This window comes from Macrobrachium rosenbergii, chromosome 4 (assembly GCF_040412425.1).
Source record: "Macrobrachium rosenbergii isolate ZJJX-2024 chromosome 4, ASM4041242v1, whole genome shotgun sequence".
Taxonomy (NCBI): domain Eukaryota; kingdom Metazoa; phylum Arthropoda; class Malacostraca; order Decapoda; family Palaemonidae; genus Macrobrachium; species Macrobrachium rosenbergii.
Genome location: NC_089744.1, coordinates 64,133,113 through 64,154,856, shown reverse-complemented (window position 1 = coordinate 64,154,856; position 21,744 = coordinate 64,133,113). Strand labels below are relative to the sequence as shown.

The 21,744-nt window shown below is 38.1% G+C and overlaps 2 protein-coding genes across 4 annotated transcripts in view; one reads left to right on the top strand and one right to left on the bottom strand.

The window, feature by feature from the left end:
• Positions 1–21,744, top strand: part of LOC136835184 (uncharacterized) — a 185,970-nt gene that overhangs the window by 59,124 nt on the left and 105,102 nt on the right. The window lies entirely within an intron of this gene.
• Positions 1–21,744, bottom strand: part of LOC136835172 (ileal sodium/bile acid cotransporter-like) — a 56,507-nt gene that overhangs the window by 8,892 nt on the left and 25,871 nt on the right. Inside the window, exons 2-4 of the mRNA XM_067098387.1 lie at positions 5,953–6,171; positions 4,862–5,067; positions 2,278–2,491 (exon numbers count right to left, since the gene is read on the bottom strand). Of these exons, the coding sequence (XP_066954488.1) occupies positions 2,278–2,491; positions 4,862–5,067; positions 5,953–6,132 (600 nt within the window). The 5' untranslated portion in view covers positions 6,133–6,171. The remainder of the gene's footprint in view (positions 1–2,277; positions 2,492–4,861; positions 5,068–5,952; positions 6,172–21,744) is intronic.

Here is a 21,744-nt window from a genome sequence, read left to right as displayed (position 1 = left end):
AAATCCTGTACTTCATTTCTAGTTGTAGTTCTGTAATCCTAAGCATCTCTCGTGATCCCATCATTGCATTCGATACTCAGCTTCAAATTCAGCCTACCCCTTATCATCATGGTCACTTATGTAAAAGATTATTCTCTACTTTTTTTTCCATTCACATTAAGCTTTGTTTGATTTACCTTGATTTTCAAAACTCCCCTCTGCGATTCACCTTCAGGTTTTAAACATTTCACTAACCTCTTCTCCTAATTTTGCTCCTGTTAATTTTCTAGCATGAAGCCAGAGTGACAGATGTCGATTTCATTAATGTTCGCGGCCTTGCCTCCAGCACCTTGATTATGTTTATTGTATGCCAGGTTTTGTTACTTGATTTTCTCAATACATTGCATCACTGTCCTATTTATAGTAGTATTGTCATGATATTTTCCCGAGGTTTCAACTCTTCCTTAATCAGTTTGTATATATTCTGGTCAGGTCATCAGTGACTGATTATCCAAAAGTTTTAGCAAATATTTCATTTTTCTTGATGGTGCTGTGGCCTCGCATGTCACGTTCTGAATGGCCCTCCCAGCCTCTTAAGATGTTACATTTCCTTTTAGTTCCTTTGTCATGTCAGAATCCTTCAGTTTCTATTCATTCTCTTCCGATTTTCAGAGTACAGTCTCCATCATACCATCATCATACCTTTATAGCTCTAATTTCTCCATTTCCATCCTTCATATGGTTATCACTTTTCTATCATTTCCTTCCATTTTTATTCGCTACGTTGTTGAGATTTGACCTCCCTCCTTTTCTCCCTTCAAACTTCTTCAGTCTCTTCCCTGCTCGTTTTCTGCCTGATCTTGAAAAAGCTATCTGCTAATGTAATGCTCCCTCTCTGGGTTCCATGGCTAACTAAGAATCTCAGTCTCAAAATATGCATTTATTCTTCTTTTCAGCTTAATCCCTAATCGGGATCGCTTCTTTTAGTGATTCTTTTCCAGGTGTTTCTATCTTGCGTCTTCCTTTCGTCTGTTCCTTTGTCTCTCATGTCGTCTTGAAAGCAGTCTAGTCTTCTGCTCTTAGCCCTTCCTCTCCTTCGTGCCCCTAGCACTTCCATTTCCATGATCTTTCCTGCAATCTGTTGCAACATGTCACTCATCCCATAACGTGGTCAGTAACCTCATCATATCTCCTCCTCATCAGGCGCCCAGACCGTCTGTCTCGAGTTCTGGGTTTTCTTTGGCTTTTCAATAAAAGGCATCGTAAAGTAGATAAGAAACTGTTGTATTACAGATATCTGTCAACAGGTTATTTGTGTTATCAACAATATTATCATCACAGCTAATGCAACGGTATTTTTCCTTGAATAAATGTAAATTTTATACATATCTGCTTGGAGTTTCGTGCAAGTACTTGTTTGCTTCCTTATTAGGATATGTGTGTTTACTCTGATATTCTTTTTGCTCTGTTGTTATTCTCTCTCTCTCTCTCTCTCTCTCTCTCTCTCTCTCTCTCTCTCTCTCTCTCTCTCTCTCTCTCTCTCTTTTGTCCGTCCCTTTTATCCCTCTTTGTCCTGTTTTCATGGCCTTTTATACGCCTGCGATGTTTGTCATTATTTCAGTCTTTTGAAAACAGTTCTTAGGGATTAATACATATCCTAATCATCACTTTTGTTAAGCATTCAGAACAGCAATGTTTTGTCCTAAATCCAGCTACTGATGTGCAGTAAATGTGCCGCGATGTCGAACTTTTCAGTTCCAGAGGTGTTTTATTCCTCACACCGTTGGATGTTGTGCAATTAGAGCCTCAAAAGTTAGAGCGAAGATGCAATGCAATACTGTCCTAATACAATTCAGCATTTCTTTTCTTTCTGTATTTCCTGTTATCATCTGTAATTTATTTCACGAACACCATATTCTTTGGAAGCTTGAATTTCAAGTCAGTGGCCCCTGTAGGCTTGTTCCGTATGAATGCGGTTTATCTTCTGAATAATAATAATAATAATAATAATAATAATAATAATAATAATAATAATAATAATAATAATAATAATAATAAAATACGAGAAGATCTGATCTTAATTGTCCTCCCCGGGTGACAGCAGGGGAGACGTGACACAGCTACCCACCCCTTGCAAACCGGTTTGTCCGCCCCGGGTGGGGGCGGGGTAGGTAGGGGATCGGGAGGGTAGGGGACAGCAACCCCAGATTCCAGCGCGCTCCAACAAGCTCCTAATAATATTATTATACAAACACAGAAATGAAAATTAATTATATGAAAAAAAGAAGACAAACTCACCTTCGTGATGATGCTGGCTGTTTTTTCGTGAAAGTGTCTGATGAACATACCGACGATGACAGGGCCCATGACGAAAGTCAAGGACGTGGTGATACTGCGGAAGGGGACGACGATGGTGTCGTCGCCTTCGGTGAGCCAGTGACCTGAGTAGAGCCAGAGATTGAAGGGCATCCCACCGAAGGCCATGATAGAGGAACATGTCGTCATCATGACACTGGAATTGAACAGGGCATATTAAGAGTCAGTCTCTGAATTCCTTTGTCAGGTAAAACAGGTCCCTCATGAAATGAGAACATGACGTTCTTTACTGTTCCCCTTTTCCTGCCGAGAGCAACCAGATTTGCTGAATAGCATCACTATTATGCAGTAAATGTGCGTCTCTGTAGAGTTTCTCATTTCCAGAGGTCCTTTATTCTTCACACCGTTGGACTGTGGAACAGCCTTCCTGAGGAGGTCGAGCCATTGGAACTTCAAAAGTTCAAGCGAAGGTGCAATGACATTTTTATCCATTTATTATTTTTTTTTCTTTTTTAATAGGTGAGATCTCTACTTAATGTATTTCCCTTTTGCTTCCTCTTACTTCTTCTTAAAGAACACCATATTCTTTGGAAGCTTGCATTTCAAGTCAGTGGCACCTGTGGGCTTGTTTCATATGAGTAGAGTTCATCTTCTAAATAATAATAATAATAATAATACTAAATGAATGTCTGTAATTATGTTGATCAGTATATGCTGTATTTTGAAGCAATACACGTTGACTTGTATTGCTTCAAATTGCAGTAGTTACCTGTAAATGTAGTTGTGGATATTCAGTTAAAATTCACATCGTAGCTTCATGAAATATCAAATATAAGGGTCATTCATGAAATCGGTCCGAGACATGTAGTGCTTATAAAGCTACAGTAGATTCGGTCAAGACCAGTAGGCATAACATTTCAGTGTAAAATGATGTTTTATTATAACCGAAGCTGCGTGTGTACTCTTATGTTTTAGCATTGTCAGACTGAGCGATCTTTTAAAGAACAACAGTTATTATAAGATATCGTTGCCTTTTGGTCTGAATCGTGCTTGCATTGCAGTAGCTTGATTGGTGTACGCGTTTGACATATACATATTTATCTGTATGTACCAGGTGTCCATAAAGTCTCTTTACAATTTAAAAAATATATTACAAAAGCAAATGAAAGACAAATATGTGAAAATTATTACAAAATGAGGAGTAAATATTGAAGTTATTTGCCTTATTAAATACACCTCTATATGGGCGCCATTAGTTGCACGAAGTACATTAAGATGGTACTCGATTTTTTGCTATGTTCTCTGTAGCATAGCCTCATCAATTGTGGCAATGGCATCAGTGATCTTTAGCTTGAAATCAGTGATGTCCGCATCTTTGTTCGATACACAATATCTTTAACATAACCCCGTAGAAAGAAGTCCAGGGGAGTAATGTCTGGTGAATGAGGTGTCCAGGGAGTTGGACCATCCCTTCCAATCCACCGGTCTGGAAATGTTTGTTTTAGGAACCCACGAACATGCAGTCCCCAATGTGGTGGTGCACCATCTTGCTGGAAAATGATGGTTTGTTGAAGGTCATCTAGTTTCACATATTCAATCATAAGGTCAAGGTAAACATCTGCAGTAACTGATGTCTCGTTGAAGAAAAATGGGCCAATGGTTCGAATGCACATGATCCCACACCACACATTCACCTTTTGACTATCTTGGTGAAGTTCTCCAGCCACATGGGGATGTTCTGATTCCCAGATTCTCACATTGTGTGTGTTCAGTTTCCCAGAAACATGAAGGTTGCCTCATCACTAAAACAAACTCGTTTGAGGAACGTTTCATCCTCAGAAATTCATTCCAGCATGTTAACTGCAAACTCTTTTCATCTTGGTTTATCATTTGGCTCGAGTGTCTGTATGAGTTGCACTTTGTAAGCGTACAGTCAAAGGTCTTGTGTAGGACTATGCACTGTTGAACGTGGTAGCTTTAAGTGTCTGGCAGCAGTACGGATGGACTTTGTAGGAGAATAATCAAAGGCTTGTCTTACACGATGGATGTTTTCCTCTGATGTTCTTGGTCGTCCACTCCTCTCTTTATCCAACACTGTCCCTGTCTCCATAAATTTCTTGTGCCATGCACGAATTGACGGACGTGACGGTGGATCTCTTCCATACTTAGTTCTGTAGTTTCGCTGAGCCTGCGTATCCGATTTTGTTTCAGAAAACCATGACACGCATTGTGCCTTTCCTTGAGAAATAGCCATTTTTTAGGGGTTCATTTAACAGTACCTCTTTCATCAACAGGGTACCTGAAATTCACAATTGCAGTGTGATTAAAAACTTTGATAACTGCTGAGTACATAGAACAAATCTAATTAAGATGTCATCGATGTCTCTTTTGATATATTTTTTAAATTGTAAAGAGACCTTATGGACACATATATATATATAGGATAATATAAATTACCTACACACATATATATATGTGCGTGCGCACGCCCAAAGACCAAATCAAGTAAAAAAAAAAAAAAAAAATGCGAGCTGAACTTGAGAGGCTAATATGTAGCCAGACTCACCTTAGCGCCAAATCACCATCGCACCAGTATGTGAAGAAATTGGAGAAGGATCCTCCAGGACTGCAGGATATCATCAGTACTCCTAAGGCTTCGTATGGATTTAGGCTAAACATTAAGGACAAGCCAAATCCTGTCGCCGGTAGAATTATGAACTGGCCTAACATACCGATGGCTGCCCCTACGGGCCGTTTTATGTGACTTAATATCTGTAAAGATTTTTCTTTTGTTATATTCGATAGGAGACTTTTCTTACAAAAATGTAGACTGTAATGATGCTGGTACGAACGGTTATGATTTAATCATTTTTGAAATTTTTACTTGACATTTTTATTTGCCACAAGAGTTTAATGAAAAGCCCCATTATTGGAGTAAACCAAAACAATACTTGGGGAGATATTCCTAGGAACTGTCAGTATGTTGAAGCCACCGTATAACTAGTACTAGTCTATTTTATTGCCAAGATGCCTTTTTATTTCGTTGAATTTTTCAGTACTATGTCTCTCATGTAGTCCTTAGTTTCTAAGATACTGTTTTCATAGGTTGAAGGAACTACTGTACAATAAAACATGTATTATACCATAAATTTTCACAAAGTTAACCTAACGTTAGTGAAATGACCCATGAAAAAAAAAATTGCTCCCTAATTCTTGACTGGGGAAAAATAAAAAGATTCGAAGTGAATAGAGTAGATATAAAAACTTACATAAATACCCAGGACTTTGTAAAATCATCTACTCATAAAATGTAGCTGTCAGTATTTACCGAATATTTCATAGCAGTAATGTTTTTGGCTTTAGGATGAACAATAGAAGATTGCTTGTGAATCACGGAGTACTTTTCTGTGCTTACTGTCAGTTCGAATTAAGGATAACAATCGCTCATGTAGAAGTGTCGTGGCCGGTTTTTGCAACTCATGCTAGTTTTATGATTCTTCCCCTTATTACTATTGTCATAATCATTACTGGACTTGAAGTATGCAAGCAAGATAATACATGAGTATATGCATCTAGGCAACACTTCTGTCATTGTTGTTGTCTTCCATCCTAACATTTGACGTGTTGATTTATTTTTCCGTTCCCCGTAAACCTTACCTCCTTCAGATAGATGGCAGCTCCCATCCCCAGCATTAGGGTTATTGTATTCAGTACCATGGTTACAGTGTTTATTTTATCGAGAATTATTTCCCATTGCGCTCTCTCCGGAAGAGTGAAGTTTGCATCTTGTACATGGTACAGGGATCCCTCCAGTTCGCTCGCATTGAAGACCTCCATCTCCCCTTCGCAGAACCAGTGTGAGTGATAATCTCAAACCTGTAATGGAAATTGCTGTGTTAGTGTTGTCGTAAAAAACGGGGATGAGATTGCAGTCTTGGCGTTGACATAATGTATGTATGACGTTACGCCATGAGAACCGTACTGAAAAGTCTTTGCGTATGTAGAGCGTATGCCCGTTGCTGATGATGAACATCCATTTAAGTATGTGAAGTGGCCAACATGTATGTATACTGTATGTATGAAATGTGTGTACGTTTGTATATTATATGCATATATATATATATATATATATATATATATATATATATATATATATATATATATATATATATATATATATATAGAGCCTCGATGGCTCAGTCGGTTACAGCAGCAGCTTCGGACTTCGTAGAGGTCTGTGGCGCGGGTTCAAACCCGCAGCCGACTGATCAAGAGAGGCAGACACTTTGCTATCCGTGTAGACATCCCGGGATTATATATGTAATCAACGGATAGGTTTGCTTAAAAAGCAAATGGATGTTACAGACTAAATACACACACAAAACAAAGCCACTACAACACCTTCTAAAAACATAACAAACATCTCACACGTCTCGAACTCTCGCCATACCCGCGCAATAGCTTCTCGCTGCTGGGAAGAAAGGGCGTTGGGTCGGGTATGATACATGAAACATACGTACCGGGGTCTAAGCGATGTCAGGCAGGGCAGCCGATCGAGACCACAGGTCTACCCCAAAGCCAAATCAAAAAGTCCTTCAAAAGAAGGCATCGTGCTTACCCCCATACAAAAATGGGAATAAAAGCACGTTAAAAGAAGAAGAAGAAGAAGAAGATATATATATATATATAATGGTAACTGAAGAAATGACTGCAGAATATCGAGAAGAGGGTTTCTTTGCGCTCGGAAGGTTTACTTGTGATATCCCTAATTGTAAGTACAACCAGGCGTATTTGCGTCGTAGAATTTTATGAAAAAATTCTTCAGTATGTTTTTTGTGAGAAGGTGTCGTTTAAGTTTTTCCAGAAACTGTTTACTATTTTTATTAAAAGCCATTTACCTAGAGTTTCAATCAAAATCAGTAGGTACGTTCCGAAAAGGACGTTAGGTGTGCTTTTCGCATGTATATATCACAGTAATTTACGTGTTCTGTCAAGAAAGCTTTCATGGTAACATACCGTCTTTGATTTTGATGTTATGGGTTTAATTTTAGTGTGGACCTTATGGCATATATAAATCTACTAAGAAAAGGACATTTCTTCTTAAGATCAGCTGTTTCATTTATCAGACGCCATTCAATGTGTCACAAGCCACAACTTTATCCAATTTGTGTTTAGGTTGCAGCACCAATGCCAATATAAGCTTAACAGGTCCGTTATGCAGTTAGCTGAGTTCTTGACAAATTTATCATTTTATCAAGGCTGCCATATTAATTCCATGCACTACTATGCCTACTGAAATGCATCACTTTATTGTCGTAAGCAGTATCGAAAAAAAGGGGTCAGATACCAGTATTTGTCGTCAGATGAGCAGAATAAATGGAGGTTTTCTCGATTGTTTTTATATTCATAGTAGGGCAATAACATTCTTGATATATTCAATCCAACCCAACAGAAATAATTTGAGGGACAGAGGAAAGTGGCCGGATTGTGGCGTTCGTCATCCGAAACGACGTTCCTGCAGTCATTCTTCCAGAAAGAATTTCCGGTTTTTAAGACGGTCGAGGCAGTTCACACATTTTTCTTCAGGGTAATGAAAGACGTTTACAGGGACGACTGAATTTCAGGATGGACAGTTATAAATGCTTATTAAAAGCTGTAAAAGCAGGATTCAATGACTACAAAAATGTTCACGGACATAAAACAAAAAGAGAACAGAAGAATATTATGTCAAGTACTGTCTCAACACCTTTTTAAGAAATGGTTTTAGTGGCTCATTGGAGCATGATTTGTACAGAAAGAGAAATTAACAAAATTCATGCAGTAAAAGGATATTATGGTATCCATTAGATTCCTGCTAAACACCGAGATGAGGGGTATTCAACTCCACTAAAGTTAGTATCCAAAAAGATTTGGTTGATTTTGCCAGGTTTCCATGACCCTCCGATAGATTCAATTTTTTTAGTCATAATTAGAATAGCTTCAAGGATGTGAGTTTTTAAGTGACAAGAGTGTACCTTAATCACAATTTTTGAAGAAGCACCAACGACATTATAAACTGGGGTGCATCTCATGTCAGCCCTTTGAATTTGAATAATTAAACTGGGAAGCATCTAGTGTCAGCCCTTTGAACTTGAATCAGTAAACAGGAAAGCATTTCATGTCACCCCTTTGAACTAGAATCAGTGAACTGGGAAGCATCTCGTGTCAGCCCTTTGAACTTGAATCAGTAAACTGGGAAAAATCTCATGTCAGCCCTTTAAACTTGAATTAGTAAACTGGAAAGCATCTCATGTCAGCCCTTAGAACTTTAATCAGTAAACTGGGAAGCATCTCATGTCAACCCTTTGAACTTGAATCAGTAAACTTGGAAGCATCCCACGACAGCCTTTTGAACTTGAATCAGTAAAATGGGATGCATCTCATGTCAGTCCTTTGAAACTGAATTAGTAAACTGGGAAGCATCTCATTTCAACCCTTTGAATTGGAATCAGTAAACTGGGAATCATCTCGTGACAGTCCTTTGAATTTGAATCAGTAAGCTGGGAAGCATCGCATGCCAACCCTTTGAACTTGAATCAGTAAACTGGGATGTATCCTATGCCAGCCCTTTAAACTTGAATGAATAAACTTGGATGCATCTCATGTCAGCCCTTTGAACTTGAAACTGGGAAGCATCTCATGTCAGCCCTTTGAACTTGAATCAGTAAACTGGGAAGCATCTCATGTTAGCACTATTAACTTGAATCAGTAAACTGGGATTCATCTCATTTCAGCCCTTTGACGTTGAATCAGGAAACTGGGACACATCCTATGCCAGCACTTTGAACTTGAGTGAATAAAATGGGATGCATCTCGTGTCAGCTATGTGAACTTGAAACTGGGAAGCATCTCATGTCAACCCTTTAAACTTGAATCAGTAAATTGAGATGCCTGTCACGTCAACCCTTTGAAATTGAATCAGTAAACTGGGATGCATCTCATGTCAGTCCTTTGAACTTGAATCAGTCAACTGGGACGCATCTCATGTCATCCCTTTGAACTCGAATCATTAAACTGGGATGCATCTCATGTTAACTTTTTGAACTTGAAACTGGGATGCATCTCATGTCAGCCCTTTGAACTTGAAAATGGGATGCATCTCATGTCAGCCCTTTGAATTTAAGTCAGTAAACTAGGAAGCATCTCATATCAGCCCTTTGAACTTGACTCAGTAAACTGGGAAGCATCTCTTGTCACCCCTTTGAACTTGAATGAATAAACTGGGAAACATCTCGTGTCAACCCTTTGAACTTGAATCAGTAAACTAGAAAGCATCTCATGCCAACCCTTTGAACTTGAATCAGCAAACTGGGAAGCATCTCGTGTCAGCCTTTTGAACTTAAATTGGTAACTTGGGAAAATCTCTTGTCAGCTGTTTGAACTTGAATCAGTAAACTGGGGAAAATCTCATGTCAGCCATTTAAACTTGAATTATTAAACTGGGAAGCATCTCATGTCAGCCCTTTGAACTTGAATCAGTAAACTGGGAAGCTTCTTGTGTCAGCCCTTTGAACTTGAATCAATAAACTGGGATGCATGTCATGTCATCTCTTTGAATCTGAATGAATAAACTGGGATGCATCTCATGTCATCCCTTTGAACTTGAATCATTAAACTGGGAAACATCTAATGTCAGCCCTTTGAACTTGAATGAATAAACTGGGATACATGTTATGTCAGCCCTTTCATCTTGATTGAATAAACTGGGATGCATATTATGTCAGCCTTTTAATTTAAATGAATAAACTGGGATACATTTCATGCCAGCCTTTTGAACATGAATTTCTAAACTGGTACTCATACTATGTCAGCCCTTTGAATTTGAATGAACTAACTGGGATGCATCTCATGTCAGCCCTTTGAGCTTGAAACGGGGATGCATCTCATGTCAGCCTTTTGAACTTGAATCAGTAAACTGGGAAGCATTTTATGTCAGCCCTTTGGACTTGAATCATTAAACTGGGATACATCTCATGGTAGCCCTTTGAACTTGAATCAGTAAACTGGGATATATCCTATGCCAGCCCTATGAACTTGAATCAGTCAATTGGGATGCATCTCATGTCAGCCCTTTGAACTTGAAACTGGGAAGCATCTCAAGTCAGCCCTTTGAACTTGAATCAGTAAACTGGAAGCATCTCATGTTAGCACTTTGAACTTGAATCAATAAACTGGGATTCAACTCATGTCAGCCCTTTGAACTTAAATCAGTAAACTGATATGCATCTCATGTCAACCCTTTGAACTTGAATCAGGAAACTGGGAGACATCCTATGCCAGACCTTGGGACTTGAGTGAATAAAATGGGATGCATCTCATGCCAGCCCTTTGAACTTGAAACTGGGAAGTATCTCATGTCAAACTGAGATGCATCTCATGTCAGTCCTTTGAACTTGAATCAGTAAACTGGGATGGATCTCATGTCAGCCCTTTGAGCTTGAATCAGTAAACTGAAATGCATTTCATGTCAGATCTTTGCTTTTGAATCAGTAAACTGGGATGCATTTTATGCCAGCCCTTTGAAATTGAATCAGTATACTGTAATGCATCTCATGCCAGCCCTTTGAAATTGAATGAATAAACTGTGATGCATCTCATGGCAGCCCTATGAACTTGAATCAGTAAACTGGGATGCATCTCATGGTAGCCCTTTGAAGATGAATAAGTAAATTGTGATGCATCTTATGCCAGGCCTTTGAACTTGAATAAATAAACTGGGATGGATCTCATGTCAGCCCTTAGAGCTTGAATCAGTAAACTGGGAAGCATCTAATATCAGCCCTTTGAACTTGAATAAATAAACTGGGATGCATATCATGTCAGCCCTCTGAATTTGAATGAATAAATTGGGATGCATTTCATGTCAGCCCTCTGAACTTGAATGAATAAACTGGGATGCATTTCATGTCAGCCCATTGAACTTGAATCAGTAAACTGAGAAGCATCTCATGTCAGCCCTTTGAACTGGAATCAGAAAACTGTGATGCAACTCATACCAGCCCTTTGAACTTGAATCAGTAAAGTGGGGTGCATCTTATATCAGCCTTTTCATATAGAATGGAGAAACTGAGTTGCCTCTCATGTCAGCCATGTGAACTTGAATCAGTAAACTGGGAAATCTCATGTCAGCCCTTTGAATGTGCATTGGAAGGAAGCAATTAACCATGCCATATGGCAGGCCAGAGCTATCTCTCAAAATAAGATTAATAACAAGAAGGTGTTGGTTTCTGATCAGAAGAGTTCTCTCACCATGGCGTGGTTGGTGATAACATGAACTTGTAATCCGGATGCACATTCAAATCTCCTCTAGAGCTGATATTGAGTTTTTAATCAGTTGGTAGTTGCTTTAACAAGCTGCTAATGATCAGTGTTTTATTATTTCAATCCTTAGGTCAGCATGAAATAGAAGGCGTAGTGATATAATTTTATATATATATATATATATATATATATATATATATATATATATATATATATATATATATATATATATATATATATATATATATATATATATATATATATATATATATCACATCACCATGATTCATTTACAGCCATTAAGGTACAAATGTCCTTTAATATCCAATTTGCTCTACTTCGGAAATAATATATTTTCATATACTGTATGTTAACTGAAGGGGAATTTTTGAGCTGACAATAAGTTCGTTGTCTCTGGGGCTCGAACCATGGAAGACAAGAACTCATGACTACAGTGACGCACCTTAAACCACATGGCCATCAAGGGAGGTATAAGTTGATACCGGCTCCCGCCTACAAATCACTGTGGAACACAGGTATTTGTAATTAGAATTTATACCAACCCACCTCTACCATGTTAACCGTGTAGTGGGTTTGTCGCACACAGCCATATCAAGAATGAATTTTATCTCATCACCGTGATTCATATACATGCATTAAGCTACAACTGTCCTTTAATATCCAGTTGGATATATATATATATATATATATATATATATATATATATATATATATATATATATATATATATATATATATATATATATATATATATATATATATATATATATATATATATATATATATATATATATATATATATAGTTATGCAGGTCATTCGGCTAATGAGTTAAATAATTAGTTAATTGGATTTATATTGCCTTTCTTTACATAATACCCACGAAATTCTGTCAGGTAAGGCCAAAATTAACTCTAAAAGGCAGATACTGAATAGATCAAGTCGCCACTTAACACTAGTTAACAGAGAGTAGAGGTTTATTTCATAACCACATGAATGAATTCAGCAAACTTACTGGAACACCAGTATGAGCAAAAGTAAAATAAAATTAAATGGATTATTTACAGGAGCTAACAGCAGCTCAGAATATTAGTTCCTTTGAGGACAAACACCTCAGTGCTACATATACATGAATGCAACAGATTTATGTGCCTCTCAGAAGCTTATATTATAAGGCAGGTAACTGCAATGTCGAATTAAGGCTTCTTGGTACTGATGATGCAGATTCTTCTCCAAGAAAGAGGATTTTGTTCAGGCCCAAGGCATACACAATTCTGGAAAAAGACGTATCCAGACAACAATCTTGCATTACAGACACTCCACTTGTTATTTAATCACAAGGGGATGATTCTTATATATCAAGAATAATACTTTTAACACCATGGAGGATAATTTACGTGACTTCACTAGACAACAATAATTGTACTTAATAGATGACTTCATAAATGGGATATGTTTACTAGGATTTCGTAGTCAGTGACTGCTTAGGAACAAGGAAAAAATGAGAGTTTCATTCGAAAGGAAAGAGAACTAACTGCGAGTAATTGTCAAATCAGACTTACCGTTGGGTTAGCTAATGCAGTGATCAGTTGCATAAGATTCCTTAGTCCGTTGGAATAACAATTTTCTCCCTTGTTTTGAACAAAGGAGGGAAAACAAAGGATTGCTTAGAAGACAGCATGGACACGTTGATGCTCTGTGGCACCTGAGTGGAGAGTCTCTTGATGATGAACAGCTTCTTGCTGTTTGCTTCAAAACTCCGCGTAGCCAGGGCCTAACCTGAAATGACAATAGACTCGCCAGTACACAGGATAGAGAAAATTGGGTTTTAAGAACAGCATAACTAAGGTCTGGCCTAGCAAAACTGTATTCCTCTATGAAGTTGACGAACTTGGTAGCTGGGATATGATTTGGGTGGGCCAGATGATCAGCACTATAGTGGCTGGCAGCACCACAGGATCGAAAGGGGTCCTTTGGGGCGGGGGCTCGGTTACCTGTGGTGACTGTTGGTGGAGAAGATTGAGTGGGAGTGGATGGAGAGGAGTTTTGGTTATTTGTAGGAGGCGGCTTATTGGTGCCCAACTTGTAGTAGCAGTCAGATTCAGTGTGCCGCACCGTCTTACAGTGGGTGCATTTAGGCTTGCCAGGTAGTCTGTTCTTTGGGCAAGTCGAGCCTGAGAGGTACTCAGGTGGCAATATGTGCTGTTGAGAAGTGCTGTGGAATTGGTTGTAGGTTTCCTAGGAATCGGCTATACAGCAGGCTTCCATAAGTGTTGTGGGCTGCTTGTCATTGAGATACACAGCATGGGGCCCAGGAACACATTGGAAAAGATCCTCCAGCATAGTCTGATTGAACAGGTCCTCGAATGTGGTGCATGACAGGGAGTCGAACCAGCGTGTACCAGACTGGGTTTTGTGACAGGCGCATTCAGTCCAGGACCAGCCTACTTCCTTGGCAAGACCTTGAAACCACTGTCTCAATTTCTCTGCGGTTATTTCATAGGCTTTGTCATGACCCTACGGACTTCTACCATGTTGCCTCGTTGACTCTTCTCCAGTGAGCAGAGGGCTGCCTTAGCTTTACCTTCCATGTGCTTGACAAGCACTAAGGCCCTCTCTGTCTCAGTGGTGTTGAAGTTTTCAAAGAGAGGCTCTATTTCCTCCAACCATGCCTCTGGCTCTTCCTCAGTCCACTTGGGGACTAGGGAATTAATGCTTGATGTTGGAGCATTTGGTGCGGCAGATGTGGGTTTGGAGACTTGTTGAGTAGCATAGCTTCAGCACTTTCCTTTTCGCCTTCTCCAGCTTGAGTTCCTTTTCTTTGAGAGCTAGCTCGCTTTCCCTGAGGGCTAATTCATTCTGTCTTCTCTTCCCCTGCCCCTTCCAGCTGCCTCTGTTCTTTGCATACTTCATCTGTGCCTCGTCATACTTCCTCTGTTCTTGTCTTTCTTTCCTCTGTTGCGCTCTTACTTCCCTCTCTTGTTTGGCCAAGTCTTACAGCTGTTCTTTCACCCACTTGGTGAGAACCTGTCCCATGAGACCTGCCTCCTTCCCCAGATCCATGAAGGTTCTGTAATGTTCTGTTGCCATGGTTCTGGTAGGTTAGGATGGGTCAGATCGTCTGCCTTGGATGACTGGTGTGACTTGTGAACTGGGGAAGCGTCCCTCAGATTTGGGTGACACATTAGTGGTGTGGCACCTTTTCAATAAGGTGGCACTGTGGCTGAGTGTGCTGTGTAAAGGTCACACTTATGGCACTCTGTATCTCAAGGTACAGGTGTATGTGCTTTCACACAGGACTTTATGTCTCTGGTGGCACTAGTGCGTTCTGAGGAATCAACTCTCTTCTGGAATACATCTAATTGTACTAAGGGGAAATGCATTCTGCCCAAGCAGAGAAAAAGGAAAGGTAAGAGGAAACAGATAGGTAAGTGCTTCATTGGTTATGACAGTGCCTCAGGTTAGTGACACTGTTGAAAATAAGAATCAATTTGGTTGCTTTGGCACTCATGGTTGACTAGTTCTTAGTACTAGTGGTGCTACTTCCTTTCATGGAGGAGGAAGGCTTTAATGCTTAAGTCTGGATAAATAGACCCCACTCGTGGTGGACATTTGTTATTAACTGTGGTTAATTCTTAACTTATCCTCAACTATCTGTGGAACAGAGTTTTTTTATTTTTGCTATGCCAGCCCGTTTTTTCTATGAAGACGGGGCATGTACACTCTCAGCTACCTACAGCGCTTAAGAAAAGTGAAGGGAAGAGAAAAGAAAATGAAGCAAAGTACTAACAAACAAGTGCGTGAGGAAATGAGAGAAAAAGAAAAAAATTAATTGAATACTAGCAGGTTTTCTTATCTTGAATACTCTGATTAATTTGGCTATGTTAGGTAATGGGTTATTTGCCAATGTTAGTTTGCCCTATTGCACCATGCTCTTTTTAATTCTTGGTAATATACTTATACCTATTATTAAATTACCTTGAGTTTCTTTTTATTTGATTTCCTGCTAAGATGTATATTTGTATAGGAACTTCTTTATATTCCCTAGTTTTTTATATTCCCTGACAGTTGGCTAACTTTTTTTTCTTTAAACACGTTGCATAAAATTATACTACCTTTTAATTGAAGTATTTTATTATAAAGATTTGTGAGTGTGGTAGTCAAGCTACGCGAAGTAGTTTGTTAGTGCAGATGAGCGAGACAATTCTTTGAATGAGCGAGACGTCTGCTCGTGACGTCACACAGGCGAATAGCAACACAAGTGTGTTGTTTATTCCAGCACCAAAGATTTAAGAAGGCAGCTACTGGTTCGCAGGCAACCCCCTAAGATGGCGGATGGGTCACATGACCGCACACAGCTGATGGCTATGAGAGCGGTATGGAGAGAGTAATGGTGCTCGGCGGAGGAATACACAGTCTCCCACCTTGCTTGGCGAGTTTTTACAATACAAAAAGAATAAAACTCGAATTCCTCTTATAAAACAAATGAGGCTTATGTGGGAATGCAAGTTTTAACTTTAAATACCACAAATGTGAATTACTTTACGTTATAGAGACAGAAAACGAATTTGTTATGATTGTTTTTCTGTTTTGCACTTGGCCTTCACGACACAAAGGAATGGACACATGATGTTCTTATTAGCCTGATTTATATTAATGTAAAAGGCAAATTATGAAGTTAAACACTGATACAGTCATGTAAGTAAAAAATTTCATATGATTTCCGCACAAGTGAAAGTAATTCTCTTCGTGACGCTGATTCAGCGGCCTCTCTCTTTTAAGACTGACATGGTTGTTTTGTGATAATATCCTAGGGACTTATGAAATTGTCCGTCTTACCCTATGAGAAAAGCGCTGGGCACACACTCTTCTTTCCTTTGTCATGCCATAAGCTACCTAGGTAAAAAATTGAATATCATGTTACTCGTTGGCCGGCGAATAGCAAAATAATAAATCTGACTCGTTAACACACCTAGACCTTGACTGGAATGCGGGCCTGCCTGAACTGTGCGGTATTTTTAACTTTACCTATTCATAAATTGTAAATGCTCCTCATTTATTGCACGCTTTCCTACCTACTCTATCTTATTCATATAACAATGATTTTAATATTACTTACCTTGGCCTTTATCCTTGTTTGCTTGGGAGAATTTCGCGTGAAATTAATACGATCTGACTTATATCTTTGAATTAATTGATATTTAATTTTCTAAGGTCTTTATATCTCTGTGGGATTATTAATTAATTACAGAGATCGTGGCAAGATTTCTCCAATGTTATGTGGGCCATTCGGCTAATGAGTTTAATTAGTTAATTGGATTTATATTGCCTTCCTTTACCTAAGACCCCATGTAATTCTGTCACTCAAGGTTGAAATTAACTCTAAAGGACAGATATTGAATAGATCAGGTTGCCAGTTAACAGTAGTTAACAAAGAGTAGAGGTTTATTTCATTACCATATGAATGAAATCAGCAAACTTACTGGAACACTAGTTTCAACAGCAGCTCAGAATATTAGTTCCTTTGAGGACAATCACCTCAGTGCTACATAGACATGAACGTAACAGATTTATATTGCCTCTCAGACGCTTATAATGTAAAGCAATTAACTGCAAGGTCGAATTGAGGCTTCTTGGTACTGATGATGCAGATTTTTCTCCAAGAAAGAGGATTATGTTCAGGCCCAAGGCGTACTCAATTCTGAAAAAAAGACGTATCCAGATAATCTTGCTTTACAGAAACTCTCACTTGTCATTACTTAATCACAAGGGGATGATTCTTATGTCAAGAATAATACTTTTAACGCCTTGGAGGATAAGTTATGTGATTTCACTAGACAACAGTAATTGTACTTGGGAGATGACTTCATAAATGGGATATGTTTACTAGAATTTCTTAGTCAGTGACTGTTTAAGAGAGAAAATTTGAACAAGGAAAAATGAGAGTTTCAGTCGAAAGGAAAGAGAACTGGGAGTATTCGTCAAATCAGACTTATCGCTGGGTTAGCTAATGCAGTGATCAGTTGCATAAGATTCCTTGGTCCGTTGGAATGACAATTTTCTCCCTTGTTTTAAACAAAGGAGGAAGAAGAAAGGATTGCTTGAAAGACAGCACTGACATGTTGGTGCTCTGTGGCAGCTGAGTGGAGAATCTCTTGATGCTGGGCAGCTTCTCGCTGTTTGCTTCAAAACTCCGCCTAGCCAGGGCCTGACCTGGATAGAGAAAATTGGGTTTCAAGAACAGTATAACTAAGGTCTGGCCTAGCAAAACTGTATCCTTCTATGACTCTCTAAGCTAAAAGTCTCGCCTGTTGGCAAATTTAATTTGAAAACACTGCTTCCCACTCGCCTTTTCTCACACAAGAAATCTGTATTCTTCCTAGCTTTAACTAGAGAATGAATTCCATTCTATTAAGAGGCAAGAAGAGAGGTCGAACAGCAAATACTTATAAAAATTATATATATATATATATGTGTATGTATGTTTACATACATATATGTATATATAACCTACACTATATATATATTAATATATACCAGGTGTTTCGAAATTAGAGCCCCCCCCTTCCACAGAACAAATGGAAAGTTATGAAGTGTTCTGCTATAGTCTATCTCCAAGTACATTATTTCAAGTTTCTATTAAGCTATTTTTCATTTTACATTTCTTGTAATTTCAGAATGAGTGACTGAGTTGGATACAGCCATGGCCAATGACTCAGAGGAAATCAGATGCATTGACTGAATCCGGGCTATAACCTTCAGAGAGCCCAGGGATGCTGGTGCATCCTTCATTTCATGTTCTTGGATATCTAAATACATTAAAAGAGATGAATCCTTTGTTAAAAGAAACTGGAACAAAAATCCATATGACTGTCATTGCAAAAAGAGTAAGAATCTTGGAAGGCCTGAAGTCCTTTCTCAGGAGTCAAAAGACATCATAGCTGAGGCAGTGGGTAGACCAAGAAAGTCTTTACGTAAATTGGCGCTTGAACTAGAAACAAAAAGGGGAAAGAAGAGAAGTTATCGTGCTGTACATCATGAGTTGAAAAATCTGGTATCAAGCCATTTCATGTTATCAGCAAGCCGAACATCACTCAGCAACAGAGAAGACCATGCATGGTTTTGTGGTTCATTTCTTAAAGATTGGGATGAAGCTGACTTTCTCCATATTGCCACATCAGATGAATTCTTCATTTAAGCAGTCAGGAAGCCAAATCATAAAAATGACATCATTTGGGATGCAAAGTTGGATGATATCAGTGATGATGTGCGCTATCGCTTAAGATTGTGAAATTTCCTGAATGTTTGGGGAATTTTCTCTGGCCAAACAGTTAATGTGGATCATCAAAGAAAAAGGACAGTCATGGAATGGCGAATACTTCAGAGAAATTGTGCCTACTGGTGGAGTATTTCTTTTCCTCAAAGATCCTGAAAATGTTATCTATTGAAGAAGTCACATTTTTGCATGATAAGGCACCATGTTTCAAGGTTCTTCAGACACAGGAGCTGCTTCGAAACAGTGGTGTCGATTTCTTCTCGTCAAGTGAATTTCCTGGTAGCTCCCCTGACCTTAATGTGTGTGAAAACATTGGTAGTATCTTAAAGGATCATGTTAAAGCACTCACAGTGAACTATGATGGTATACCAAGCCTTGACGACCTGTGAAGAGAGGTGACCGAAGTGCTCAGGGAAATGGAGTTTGAGTCTCAGCTTTTTTACGATTTGCTGAAATTGTACCCCTCAAGAATGCAGGCTGTGGCACAGGCAGATGGAGGCCACACAAAATATTAAATACTCAGAGAGAAACTTAAATAAATACCTGTTCTGAATTACTTTTGTTTTTGTCCATATCAATTTTAGTTTATGCTGTAGAGGGGAGGGGGTTCAAATTTCAGAAATACCCTATATATATATATATGTATGTATGTATATATATATATATATATATATATATATATATATATATATATATATATATATATATATATATATATATATATATATATATCCATTAGCAAGTTTGAATCCTGCTAATGATGTCAACATATCTGGCAAAAACTGACTAGTAGATTCTAATTATGTATATATCAATCTGTCTACTTTTCTAAATAAGCTAAGTATACCTTAGTTTAACCAGACCACTGAGCTGGTTAACAGCTCCTCTAGGGCTGGCCCGAAGGATTAGATCTATTTTGCATGGCTAAGAACGAATTGGTTACCTAGCAATGGGACCTACAGCTTATTGTGGAATCCGAACCACATAAGAGTGAGAAGTGAATTTCTCTCACGAGAAATAAATTCCTCTAATTCTTCATTGGCCGGTCAGAGAATCGAATGAGAGTGCTAGCTGAGAATGGTACCCACCCGTCAATGAGGAACTTATTTTCTAAATATATATATATATATATATATATATATATATATATATATATATATATATATATATATATATATATATGTTAACTACTTCATACAGATGACAGGAAGACTCATAAACAGCGTGTTGAACCACTTTATACATTGCCCTTTCACATTATATCTTGCTTGTACCCTCACACATCAACATATACATCTAATATACTGTACATATATATATATATATATATATATATATATATATATATATATATATATATATATATATATATATATATATATATATATATGTGTGTGTGTGTGTGTGTGTGTGTGTGTGTGTGTGTGTGTGTATACATATATATACATATATAAATGTATATATTTATACATACAGTGTATATATATATATATATATATATATATATATATATATATATATATATATATACACACACACATACATACAAATATATGAATTCCTCCAGAACTTTTACGAGAGAGCAAGTAATCGGGTCAAGGCTTATGCGGGCCCTTCAATCTCCGTGATAAAAGTTCCCAAGGACTCTTCAGTTATTGTTCTTTATACTTTAACCTGTGACTCTTTATTTCTTTTATGTCTAATTCTAGTTAAAGGCATGTCTGTATTTTTTATAGACCGAAATTATTTTTTTGATAATGAAACAAGAAGGAAGTTCATTGATGACTTCTTAACATTTTACTGTATCGAAGGCTTTGTTTTGAAAGTGCCAGAAATGGTCACTGAAGTCGGCCCGTGTTCGGTATCTCAGTAGCATGGATTTTAACATGGCCCATCGAACTGAAATGTCTTTATTATTTTTGTTATTAGTAGAAGCAGTAGTAGTTTAGCGGGTATCTTCTAGTGCCACTGATGGCTGACCAGGCGTTGATAATGCTTGATTAATATCACTGTTATTTACTCCCTGGCTTTCATTATTTGACAGCTGAACCCCCATGAGCATTTGAACTACTTTTAACCTGGTGTTATGGGGATCTTGTAAAATATTTTACTCTAGGTTATTTAGGATATTCATAAAACTAAAATGAGACTAAAATCTTCACAATGTTCGGATGAAAAACAAAAAACCATGGGTTTTATTAATGTTCTTGCAACTGGCTATCATTGTGCTGTCTTTTCCCCGTTTATTTAAAATAGAATTTGTGTGTCCAGTCACTAGACGTTGGGTTAAGGATTTACGTTCCGTTACACAAGTAGTCGATGTAAAATCGGTGTTGATTTTTGGAGCGGCTATATCGTCAGTACGCAGTGAGACGGAAATCATGAACTGCAGTGTATATCTGCAGTGTACATTTGTGCTGCACATTAGTGGTCAGGGATAAAATGTCTGTTTTTTGTTTGATCTTCATGTAATCATCGCTAATAGCAAAATCGCAGAATACAGTTTTCTAAAACAATTGTAAATGCACTTGGGGATGCAGGGATGACCCATTAAACTTCGGTGTTAAACTTAAACGATAGATTTTGACAAGATACATGACCATTAAAATGTCATTTGCTGGTTCATGACAGAAGATCGAATTTATAAAAGAATATCCTTGACGATCTTTTTTAATCTTCGCCTAATCTGCTGAAACCTAACTCCAACAAATTTCAGGAAGACTTAGCCGTTTGGTCCAGATCTTTCTGTTAAATAAATTGAATCCATAATCTTTGAGGTTGTGATGGTAACGATGATAAAAATAGTTGTGAAAAGAAACTCCAATAAGCATAATCGCACTTATGATTTTCTCAT